Raw genomic sequence first — 12,609 nt, 5'->3', positions numbered from 1 at the left:
TCCCCCTATTCAACCCATCACTGATGTCTGATCTAAGAGACCTTAAATGGGATAGGTTCTTTGCAGAGGGTTAACATCGCTAAAGTTGGCAGCTAACATTTTGTGTTGGCTCGGTTTCTTCATTGACCAAGCTGGATCATTTTTTCTTGGTCGGGTTGATTCATGTTGCGAGATTCGACAACTCTTGTTTCTTTGCGAGCTATCTTCCCATCTTCCCAAAAGTGCAAGATGTTGCCATGCATTCCCATTCTAACGTTTCTTTATACGCTAGTGTCTTCGAAACACTCTAAAGCCTAGAATTGCACAAGATGTTGCCATGCATCTCCATTCTGATGCATCATCATGCTACATTGTTTCTTCAATTCTCTGAAGCCCAAAATTGCATCATGCTACCATGCATTGCCTTTCCAACATTTCCTCACTCCAAAATGCTTTCATGAGTCTCTAAGACCCAAAATTGTGCCATATGGAGGGGGTTCACACCTTTTGTGCTATGTGCTTCATTCGTTGGGAGGAATCTCTTCACTACATCTTAGTCATCCATTGGAAATAAAGCCAATCTTGATTGACGAATGTGACTTAATCCTTCATTGGGAGGAGTTTCCTTGTTGCATCTCAGTCATCCTTTTTGAGGGGAGAATCTACATCGATGGTTGTGACTTAATCCTTCATTGGTGAGGATTCATGATGCATCTATGTCGTCTATTTCGAGAGGAAGACCTTCATCGATGACCATCATTAATTTTTGGGGAAACCAAATTCCCCCCTGTGGTCAACCTTGCATTTTTTGTGGGAGGTTAACACATCATGTTATCCCTTTTTGTAGTTTTCTGCTAGCGACGTGAAAGTCTTTCCTCTTCTTTCCACGAGTCTCCATTCTAGCGCCTCCTTACGCTGCATTGTTTCTTCAATGCTCTAAAGCCTAGAATTGTGTCATGCTACCACATGTCACCTTTCTGACATTTCCTCACTCTGTAGTACTTTCACGAGGCTCCAAGACCCAGAATTGTGCCATGTAGCGAGGGTCCCCACCTTTCATGCTATGGTTACAATTTAGATTTTAGGGTTATGGTTAGAATCAAGGTCAATTCTAGAGTTTATAGAATATTTAGAGTTAAGATTAGGGATTAAATATACATGAGGGTTAGCATTGGGTTGTATGATAGTTACAGTTAGGATTATAGTTAGATATATCATTTAGATTAGGTTTTAGTCAGGGTTTAATTAAACTTAAGATTAGGGTGAGGATCAAGGTGAAGTCTATATTAGGGTTCATATCATGGTAGGATTGAAACTAATGTTAGGGTTAACATTGAAATTATGATTAGGGGTAAGGTGAAGATTTATATTTGGTCATGATTGTGGTTTGTGCTAGGATTAGGGTCTAAGCTATGATTAATTTTATGATTGTACCTTTAGGGTTAGGGTTTTGTTTAAGTTTATGATTATGGTTACAACTATGGTTTATGGTTCAAGTTTAAAGTTGGGAATGTGATTAGGATCAAGGATTAGTAATTTTTTTAAGAGTTTGGTTATAGGTTTACACCATGGTTAGGACCTTGAGACTGGATTTAGAGTTTAATATCATGGTTATCCCTATAGTTAGGTTTAGGATTTTGATCAATATTCTGGAGTTTGTTTTTACATTATGGTTAAGGGTTAGATTTTAGGGTTAGCACTATAACCAATATTAGTGTGTAGGTTTTTGGTTTAGATTATGGTTTGGGCTGAGATTTTCGTTATGATTAGAGTTTAGAATATCAATAGGGATATGTTTTAGTGTTATAATTATAGTTTAATGTTGGATTATAGTTAGATTGTACATCATTGTTGGGGCTAGGGCTAAGGTAGGGGTTGTTGTTAGGGTTAACTAAGGATGACAATTAGGATGGTTTATCTTTTCAAGTAGAAAAAAAAACTCATATTGATTGAAAAACAACGAAATTATACTTCGAAAATATTTTTCTATGTCATAATAGATTCATTTATTTTAATTATTCTATTAGTTAATTAGTTGTTTGATGTTTCAAAGTAAACATGGCTTATTTTATTTAAATTTAAATAATATTATTGTTTTGAACTGAATTTAGCTTAATTGTTAATGATCATATTTATATTTCTAATATTAACTCCAATTTGATCAAAGACCAAATATATTTTTGGTATTTTTGTAAATGAACTTGCATAACACTTCCCTATTTCAAAGTTAATAAAATATCATTTCTATTGTCTTAGATTTGAGAGTAAGTATATTAAATAAGTAATAATAAATGAACATTATGATTAATATATTTTTAAAATAAAAATATATTACTTAAAAACGTGTTTACTTTAAATGAATAAAGTACTCATTTACTTGTAAATTTTAAAAATAGAAATTAATCTACATATATATAAAATATTTATTCTTTTTCCCATTTGCATACAAATTAATTAAAATCTAAACTTTAAACTACATAAATATTTTTAAAATATATATCCATCAATAATTAGTTTAGAATAAAGTAAAATCTAAAAATTAGACACATATAGAATCTTTTTAATTTCTAGATACATGTTTTTCTAATTTATTTCTACAAACATGCAACTGATATTTCTATTATCCATTTTTTTCCATTCTAAAAAAATCTAGATGTAAATAGAATTTTTTTAGATGCATGCAATCTTTCTAATTTTTTCTACATACATATATTAACATTTTTATTTTATATTTTGTTTTTACATTATGGTTATTTCAATCAAAATATCTAGATGTAAATAGAATTATTTTCAAAAAATCTAGATGTATATAGAATTCTTTTAATTTTCTACATACATAAAATCTTTCTAATTTTTTTCTACATACATAAAGAATAATTTCTATTTTCTATTTTTTATTTTCTATTTTTAAAAAAAAAGCTATCTTAAAGATTGATAAAAAAATTGATTGCATATGCATTCTTTATTTTGTGCACTAAATGCATTAAATTTTTTCATTTATCTAATGGTTTTGAACGAACTTTGTCTCATCTTGGCATTGCATCTTCCAAAGATGAGTAAACAATATCGAGATATAAAATATCAAAGTTGAAAATATTAAAATGAATGACTAAAATATCAAATGCTCAAGATGCAAGGCAGAAATAAACTGTGTTGAAGTGTATTTCATTGTTTAAATGATGACTTTTATATTGAATTACTAAATTACCAAATCTACCCACCCCATTGTAAAACTTAATTGCTCTATTTCAAATGTGATTAAATTAAAAATAGAAAATCTACACAACATAGATCTGTTCTGCATAATGCATATTTTAAAACTATGTAAAAGATTTGTTGTTCTGCATAATACAGATTTTAAAACTATGTAACAACAATTTATTCCTGACTTCCAACTATTTGTATCTTCTCTAATATAAATTATTTTGTTCATATCATACATTATACAATGGAAGTAAATCCATACCAATTAATATTAATGTAAGTGGGAAATAATTATTTTTCACATTGATAGAAGAGTATGACGGAATCCAAAATGGGTTTGCAGTTGATTTGCATTCTTGCATCAATAGTTTAAACTGATTCTGTACTCATGAATCACACCGGCTAAAATACACTGAAAAAAATCCATTGCAGGGAGGCGATAAAGATTAGTAAAGAACTTAAAAGAAGACACATGGGTATACTACGAAGAGTTTTTAGAAGTGAGCATCTTATTAGCTGCAAGCTGGAACCTCACAGAACAATCTATCACAGAACAATCTAATATTCATTTAGGTTTTTTTTATAAAAACATTACAAATACTATATTTTCAAAACAAAGAGATTGATGCTAACAACACTCAAATGAACAAGACTCATTCTTATTAACAACATTTACAGAGAAATAAAATAAATAAAATTTGAGAAGACCGAGCAACTTTGGAATTTTGTCCAAATACGATGACCCAAATCAAAGTCAAATAGAAATTGAAATCAAAAGGCTCCAAAAATTCAATGTTTCAATATCTCATGGATCTTCTGAATTCCGCAAAGATTTTAGTGCACTCAAAGACTGGAAGATCTAAAAAAGAAAGCCTTCTCCTCAAATTCGTCATACCCATCTCCAAAACCAAAAAATTCGTCTTCATATTCCATTTGCACAAATCGTCAATATTTCACTACAATCACGAATTAGCTTTGTATTAACCAAATATTAAATTACAATAAAGAAATCCACAGCAGAACCCACTAAAAATTAATTAAAATTGAAATCTAAATCAAAGTAGAATATTATAACTAATTTTGAATTTCAATTTACATCTACATCTAAATCTAAATGAAAATGTAAATAAAAAATAGAAATCTCAACTGCAAAAATATTACTCCAAAACTTCAATTTACTCCTATTCAAAAACTCCAATCTAATCCTCCAATAACCTCCACCTCTTCCTTCCTGCAAAAACATAAAATGAAAATGAAATGAGGAGCCTTGGTTTTATAACTTCTGAGAGGCTCCTCATATCCCCCAACAGACGTCTCTTCACATTCTATGAATTTGTTTCAAATTCCCCCTCTCCCCGCAAAAAAAAGCATGAATGTGCATGCAAAATTATATTTAACAAAAAAAAAATCATATTGAAATTATTTCGCCCCTATATTTTCGGGTCCTACTTTTTCGGGCCCTACTTTTTCGGGCCTATTATTTCGACCTCCATTTGGCTTCCTATTATTTCGGCCAGCTATTATTTCGGGAATTCTTTTTTAATATTTAATTTGGAAGTTTGTAACCGCTCCCAATTCTTTTTTATTGACAAAGAATCTTAGCATATTCCCGTGCTGGACATTTGTGCTGCCATTGTATAGAACGCCTCTCGGCGTAACTAAATTATGCTCTTTCTTCAAATTCATCAATTTTTTTTATATCTTATCAATTATAACATTTTATTGACTTATATATTGATACATGTTTGAATATCAACCATTTTTTTATTATACAAATCTTTATTTATACCTTTAATCAAGATATATATCCCTTGCGCCTCCTTTAGGTGCAAGTGCTATATTTAAATCTTCATTTACATATTTCACAAGTTTACCAAGTCTCGGAGAGTTTAATCTTCGGACAGTTGGAAGCATAAAATGGTCCATTCCAACGATATAACATTTCAGGGCAAATTTTTCTGCCACATTTTTCATCGACAGATCGCCCAAGCATATTAAACGCTCCAGAGGAGTGCATCAATGAACCTCAAGGCTGGAACGCAGCCTTCAAGGTGGAAAGAAACGATATTTACTAAACAGAAATGATATCTCAGTGAGAATAGGTGTCGTCTATGTGAAAGAGCCATGACTGCACTGTTAGAAGGTATAATATCTGTACCAGATATGAGATGCATTGAAAATTTTGCCAAGTATACGCAGCTGAAAAATGATTATTTTGTGACATGCGGGCACTCTTCAACTCGGTGCACGGAAGAAGAAATTGCGTGCCTGAATTTTATAACAGATTGGTTCCATTCTTTTGATGTTAGTCTACAAGTGTGAACAAGAATATGATTGTCATGGGAATATTATATTTGAGAGATGCAAATTGTGATGGATGTGAAAATAAATTGTGCAGGTTGTACACCCAGTGTGATTGATAGGTTATCTCTTGCATATACTTGTGCAGGTTGGATATTGATTGCCAAATGTTTGACAGAATATCGAGCAGGGCATAATATATATAGAGGCATTTTAATGGACAAAATGACTAGAGACCGAATACTGCATTTTATTGTGTGTCAGGAAGCACGGATGTATATTGAACTGGGATTGTCATTGGGTTTAAGTTTTACTAGGGATGATTATTCCTTATACAAAGGGGCAGAATGTAGCAGTTTTTGACTTTTTACAGAGTAATATTTTCATGAGAACATCAGGCCAAGGGTATAGTGTTGCAATTATCTATTACTTCATCCAAGTGAGAATAATCTCGAGAAGAGCCTTGAAAGAGAGAAAAGGAAAAAGAAATTTAGTTGCAAGTAATGGAGCTAAGTGACAAGTTTCAGTTTCAAATTTATGAGCAGATGAAAGCAAGTTGGTTTGAGCTGACGGTTCTATCAAACGAAAAAGGGAATATTCATGTCTTCAGATCAGAGGAGAAAGATGTGCCAGTTCTCAAATGCAGATACATTTCAAAGCTTTCTCTCCTTTATATTCTTCTTCTTTGTTAGGGTTCCATTCTTCAGGCTCCAAGATAAGTAACGATTGCACAGGGTTTTAGGTTCAGGTCGTTTTAAGTTTCAGTTTCAGATAATGAAGTATAATAAATAATAAAAATATATATATAAATCATAGTGAAAAACAAGAAGAAATGTAAAAACCGTATGCAAAAACAAGTCATAGAGCTTATAATATTTGTCTCCAAAATTGTGACCTATGGAAAATATTTTACTATCTAACTTTTTCAATTAAAAGTTCACAATTTTGCAGTAAATGACTATACATACATTCAAGCTTCCATACCAAGAGTTAGATGGTTAAGATCTCTTGGCTATGAAATAAATATAGATGAGGCATCAACAACTATAACTGCACTACTAGCAAAAGAAGTGGACAAAGTGAACCACATTTTGGAACATATAATGTGGTTAGATCAAAGGTGGATATGGAGTTAAAGACTACCTCCAAACTAGAAAAGAAGTTAAAGGCCAAATTTGGTGAGGGCACTGCAGAAGAAGAAGAAGGTACATGGTTGTTTCAATTGCAATGTCTTCTCCCTCCTCTCTAAGACTAATATCAGGTCGTCCAGTCTTATCAGGATAAGCACATCTGAGAGCTATGTTTGCAACAGCGAAGGCTTCTTCTACATCAAAATGTCCCGCCTATCCTGTTGAAGTTTAGAGTCTACAGCTTCTTCAAAACCATCGTTTTCTATCATGCGCTTTACATCTCTCGGAATATGAAACTGACTGCAACCTCGTGCTTGATCAACATATCTCTGCCTTGTTACTACCTCTAACAGAATAATCCCAAAACTATAAACATCATATTTATAGAAAGGTAGTTATTCCAGCAGTAGTCTGGAACAATAGCCTTTAGTGCCTATTGTTTTATCAATTTATCTGTGTGCTCTTTCAATCTACCGTTGGCAGTGTGTTAGCCTCACTTGTTGGGTTTGCAAAATGGTTTAACAATTTTTTGTGTTTTCTGTAAGTCTATTGGTTGTATTGGACATTGATAGACAAATCTGTTGGTGCAATGACAACCCTAGCAGTAAACAAGTGCTATCAGAGCATGGTCACAGATTTCATTCCTTTCAAGCTTTAGTGAATAACGCTGGGAGGGAGATTGTTGGCAGTGGGTCAGCATCACTCACTTGATTCGTAACATAGATCTAACTATCTTCTCTGTTTTCTATAAATCTAGAGGTTATATCAAGCATTGACAGATCAATCTTTTAATACAACAAAAACCCTAACAATTAACATCTACATTCCTAAAAACAATAAAAAATCAACAAACTTTACCACTTATATCTATAATATCCACCATAATAATACTCTGAGGCTTGATATCAACATGAATGATTTTAATTAGCTGTAAGAATTCAAGTCCCATGGCTATACCCATTATAATTCAGAAGCTCCGCTTCCAACTGTAGGAAAACCCTCTACAATTTCCTCTCAAATAGTCATCCAGAGAAGATCCATCTATGTACATGTAGGCCAAGTAGCGTATGTTTGCTTCTATACACCAAGCATACAGCTTGTTTATGTCAATGTGCTCCATTCCCTGCAGAAGTCCAACTTCCTTCTGCACCCATATTTTTGTGTCAGGGGATCTGTGTTCTATTTTCTTTACTACCAAATCTTTACCTTGGAAGATGCCCCTGTAAACTCTTACAAGGCTTCTTTCCCCGACTTGGTGAAACGCATTGCAACAGATTTTGATATAACGTATCTGATCAAGTGTGAGGTTTGTATAAATTTGTGTAGGTAATAGTGGCAGGTCTTGGTAATTTGTGTAGGAGAGACCTGGTTCCATCTTTACAATTCTTCCCCATCCTGCAATGATAAACTTACCTATATTACGTTCACAATTTAATTTTGTTATACAAATTGACATACGTGTTCAAGGATTATTAAAAGGTTAGCTTGATGTACCCTAGACTTATGCTGCTTCATAATAGTCTTGTTTTCCAAGTTATAAATTGGATTATTGGGTATGTTATGTTTGTCTCTATTTTGTGTTGTTAATGGTTTAGTATCTAAATTATTTAATGTTAGTAGGAAATTTAATAGGGCTGTCCATTATCATCCTTTTTATTTCTTTTAGTTGTGAGGGACTTAAGTAATAGTATATTTTATTTCTTTTAGTTAAGAAATACTATAGGGGAAGTTGAGAAGATTGGTCCAAACTCCAAAGAATAAGGTCTAGCATTTTATCCCTGGACACACTGTATTAGTAGATGCCATTTTTATTCTTTAAGATAATTTTTGTAGGGAACTACTTTAAAAATAGTACTATATTGAAGATTCTTGACAAATAGAGTTGCAATTTTTATAATTGTATTTTTGTTGTATGTTTGTCCATTATTTAGACATTTACGATTTTTAAACAATTTGACAACAATCATTCATACAAACTGCCATACAAACTGCTATAACAATGTACCTACTTTTTGTTGCTATTAATTTTACTGAAATCAAATTTACAAAATAGAGTCTCTCTCACATTCTACAACCCAGGGTTAACTAAAAACCCTGTAATTGTATTGATTCATCTAGACATTATCAATGAAACTTCTTCTTCTTTTTGTCCAAAAGTACTACTGTTATGGTCTCTGCTCATTATCAAAGTGAGTTCTGCGAGCACAAGATTCATAGAAGGTCGCTTGGCCTTATCAGGATGAGTACACCTGAGGGCTATGTTTGCAACAGCAAGGGCGTCTTCTAGAACAAAGATGTCCCACCCTTCCTCTTTAACTTTAGTGTCCACAGCTTCTTCAAAACGATTGTTCTCTACCATGTGTCTTACATATCCTGGAATATGGAACTGACTGGAGCCTCGTGCTTCATCAACATGTCTCTGCCCTGTTATCACCTCTAACACAACAATTCCAAAGCTGTAAACATCATTTTTATAGGAAAGCTTATTATTCAAGCAATACTCCGGGGCCCAATAGCCTTTGGTGCCTATAATTTTATCAGTGGACCGATGTGTACCTTCCCAGTCTGCACGCCTGGAAAACCCAAAATCAACAAGCTTTGCCTCATTATCATTGACATCAACCATGATATTCTGAGGCTTGATGTCAACGTGAATGATCTTATTTGAGTGTAAGAATTCAATTCCCTTGGCTATACCCATTATCATGCTGAAGCTCTGCTCCCAACTATAGCTAAATCCTATACAATTTCCTCTCAAGTAGTCATCTAGAGAACATCCATCTATATACAGATAGGCTAAATAAGATATATTTTCTTCTATACACCAAGCATAAAGCTTGTTTATGTTTATGTGCTTCATTTCCTGCAAAAGTTCAACTTCATTCGCCACCCATATTTTGGTATCAGGGGATCTGTGTTGTATTTCCTTTATAGCCAAATCTTTACCTTGGAAGACCCCCCTATAAACTCGTGCAAAGCTTCCTTCTCCAATTTTGTTAGACTCATGGCAATAGCTCTTGATCTCAATTATCTGATCTAGTGTGAGGTTTGAATAAATTTGTTTTGGCACCAGTTCCTGGTTGTTGGAGAGATCTTCATGCATCCCTACAATTTTTCCTCTGCCTGCAATCCCATTTGTGTTAGTAGAAGAATTTGTTATAAAGGGCACCATTTGCAGATTGCTTGATAAATCCAAATGAACACCAGATTTCCCCTCTGCATTTATCGTTGAAGAAGTTGTTTCTTCATCTTTTGACCCACTTTTGTCCGTGAACCTCTCCATGAACTTGTACATGAACGTGTTCACGATCTTGTACAAGATGTAGCATTTACATATTAGCACAACTGCAGCAACTGCGAGAGAGGAAAATAAGATGAAAAATCAATACTGTTGCCAAACGCTATTATAAACGTAAAGAAGTACATGACAGTTGTTTAGCGTTAAACGCTTAACAGTAGAGAAAGTATATTTGGAAAGTTACGATTACTTACTAATTGCAACAGTAATTGCTGTGACTTTGAAATAGTTATTAAACAATTGCATACCTATTATGATAAAGGATGAATGTATGTCATTAGTTTATATGGAATAGAAAAAGTAAAGACATGAATTTCTTTATTTTTCTAACAACTTAAAAGATTTTACCATCTTCGGGAGGATCTGTCTGATGCAATGTACCACCATCCTGAATCCACTGGAAGTTTGTCATTGGCCTTTTTGCCTGCTAAAATGAAATTGTTTTGTAATGTTTAAAAAATAATACATCCTTTCAACTATTATATATAATTATTAACTATCTAGTTAAACTGGTTTCAATAGTGATCTCTAATAATAAATTTTTCATCGTTCTTATTTCCTCATAGAATTTCACAATCACTGTGGGACTTTTGAATTCGGTCTGCTGATTGAAAAGCAAACTATCATTATGATGCAAGAACCTCGGTTTTGTCCAACTATAGTTGTTTGTTATTGAATTATTTGCTTTACTTCTGTTCTTGTTAGGTTTTGCGGCAGTTATTTGGATTAGTTTCCAGCTATTCGAATTAATTTGGTAATGAATTAATTGGGTAGCTATTGGGAATTCGGTCATTGTCTTCAAAAGTAAATCAAGCACTTGAGGATGCAGGACTGATAGAATTAGGAGAGGACCCTTAGTTCATGGGCTTTTAAGAGCTCTTCAAATTGACAGAGGATATCGAATGGGATGAACGTGGAATGCTGATTTTGGATATAGTTAATGCCTGTGAATGATGAATATATTTTGAAATTTATAATTTCTTTCTCCATTTGTTTTTATAAGAAATACATGTGGTGATGAGTATTGATTATGCATTTCCATGGTCAGGTTTATATACATTTGAAATCTTTTCTCTGTATATGCTTCTATATGTGTTTTTGTTTACCTGTACCGAGTTTCTGTTGCTTAGAGAGCAATATTAGTTTTGTGTTATCAGATTATTTTTTACAGAAAAATAATTTTTTTATGAAATTCACAAACTTACTACTATAATTTCAATTTGCATGAGCTACCTTTTATCTACATAAATAAATAAAACCTTTAAACTATCATCACCATTTCTGCTACCTGAAAGTATGATTTAAACTATAATTCCTTTAATTGTTTTAGATATGTTTATCAATTCTATCTGCTCATTTAAAAGTAAAACTCAACAATCGGTATGGGAACTGGTTAGAGTCAAGGAAATTTCTGGAGCTTTAAGCTTTTATGAAGTAATGAGTCACCCTGAACTGAGAGTTGTTCATCCTACTTCAGATTCACCCTTATGTGATATCTGGGCTGCTCGAAAGAGGGTTTTGGAGCAGTTTGGTGATGAATCTGATTCAGTCATTGAAATTTTTTTTATGACATGTTGGAATCTGATAAAAGCTCAACAGTTTTTGTGGCTGAGATATAGCCCAACTCTGTGGAAGCTCAAACAACAAGCCGTGTACATTGGTGGGGTGAAGAAAGTGAGAATACTTGAATTAAACAGGACCAATGGAGAGGTGACAAGAAAACTTCACCCTACAAGTTTCTACCGCACATGTCGAGCATGAAACAGAGGGTTTACGACTTTGTTGAGATTCAATCCATGTGAATGAGAATATTAGAGAAGCGTGGTCTATAATCAAATAAAAACAAAACAAAACAATCTTACAAGTTAACACCAATTTTAAAGGGATAGACCCAATAATCCAATTATATGAACCTATAAAATGCAATTAAGAGATCGTTTTGATGTTGTGAAAGGATTGAATCATCTGAATTGCATACCTTCAGAAAAATGAGATCCAGGCAAGCAACAAATGATCTAAAGACATGATTGAAAACTTCTGATCAACACAGCTCAGTTGCAATGAAAAACAAACCTACAGGTTCAGAATCGCCGAATGTTTTTCCTTGCTACTTCTCAAGGGCAGCCAAGTCAAATTATCGGACTGAAATGGAATTGGTCAAATTATTTACATGTTGGAGAAACTGCGTGGTATTTTCGTATAAACGTGGTGAAAACGTAACAGGGCATTAATCTGTATAGGTGTTTTGTCTTGTCTGTAAAACTAGAGGTTCGCGGAAGGAAGACATTGAATTAAATATTCAAAGTCAAAGAAGAGGATATGAATAGTGTTAATGACTTTAAGGATAAGCTTTCCAGGGAATTGAGGAGTATCGAAGGAAGACGTTGGAATATAATAATGTTGGAATTGGATTATGGTTTTGGGAATATGGTGGAATTCATTTGGTTCACTTGAAAGATGAGTAAAAGGATGCATTTTCTTTGTTTGGTTTTATAAATCAGGAATTGGAATACCAACTAGAAAATGGATAGATAATGTGTGATAAATTTTTTTTTCGAGTCACAACCTCGCACACTTGCAGCAATGTCTTACTCTAGTGTCATGTCATGCCCAAATTGCATTTAAAAAATACAAGAAAAATGATTCCCAGTTATCTTCCTTAAGTCATCGGTAGAAGATGTTGACAATGTTGAATGG

General features: G+C 33.2%; 1 protein-coding gene, 1 long non-coding RNA gene and 1 pseudogene across 3 annotated transcripts; 1 reads left to right on the top strand and 2 right to left on the bottom strand.

Annotated features, from left to right (window-relative positions):
• Positions 1 to 5,048: 5,048 nt before the first annotated feature.
• On the top strand, positions 5,049 to 7,085 carry LOC149544028 (uncharacterized). Its single transcript, XR_016355259.1, has 2 exons — positions 5,049 to 5,326; positions 5,633 to 7,085. It is a non-coding gene; the product is annotated as an uncharacterized LOC149544028 (long non-coding RNA).
• A 334-nt stretch (positions 7,086 to 7,419) lies between these two features.
• On the bottom strand, positions 7,420 to 7,989 carry LOC149544027 (G-type lectin S-receptor-like serine/threonine-protein kinase At1g61550; annotated as a pseudogene).
• A 614-nt stretch (positions 7,990 to 8,603) lies between these two features.
• On the bottom strand, positions 8,604 to 12,086 carry LOC149544026 (pto-interacting protein 1-like). 2 transcript variants are annotated; one of them, XM_089798651.1, is made up of 4 exons: positions 11,891 to 12,086; positions 10,261 to 10,336; positions 10,107 to 10,160; positions 8,604 to 9,968 (listed from the first exon to the last, which is right to left on the bottom strand). In XM_089798651.1, exons 2-4 carry the CDS (start codon positions 10,322 to 10,324, stop codon positions 8,725 to 8,727), a joined length of 1,362 nt encoding a protein of 453 aa, XP_089654777.1. In that variant the 5' UTR covers positions 10,325 to 10,336; positions 11,891 to 12,086; the 3' UTR covers positions 8,604 to 8,724. The 2 variants fall into 2 exon arrangements, with proteins under 2 accessions (XP_089654777.1, XP_089654778.1); XM_089798652.1 differs by lacking the exon at positions 10,107 to 10,160 and having other exon boundaries at positions 11,891 to 12,043.
• Between the last annotated feature and the right edge of the window lie 523 nt (positions 12,087 to 12,609).

The sequence above is a fragment of the Cupressus sempervirens genome, chromosome 8 (assembly GCF_028749045.1).
Source record: "Cupressus sempervirens isolate cs-2001-9-10 chromosome 8, ASM2874904v1, whole genome shotgun sequence".
Classification (NCBI taxonomy): domain Eukaryota; kingdom Viridiplantae; phylum Streptophyta; class Pinopsida; order Cupressales; family Cupressaceae; genus Cupressus; species Cupressus sempervirens.
This window is presented reverse-complemented; position numbering and strand designations above follow the sequence as displayed.

What these genes read in the sequence shown, in the direction of transcription:
- LOC149544026 (XM_089798651.1), bottom strand. Translation starts at nt 10,324, where the DNA reads ATGACAAACTTCCAGTGGATTCAGGATGGTGGTACATTGCATCAGACA. An exon ending in GACAGATCCTCCCGAAGATG is followed by an intron (nt 10,161 to 10,260) that starts GTAAAATCTTTT and finishes TTATCATAATAG; the next exon opens with GTATGCAATTGTTTAATAAC. An exon ending in AGCAATTACTGTTGCAATTA is followed by an intron (nt 9,969 to 10,106) that starts GTAAGTAATCGT and finishes CCTCTCTCGCAG; the next exon opens with TTGCTGCAGTTGTGCTAATA.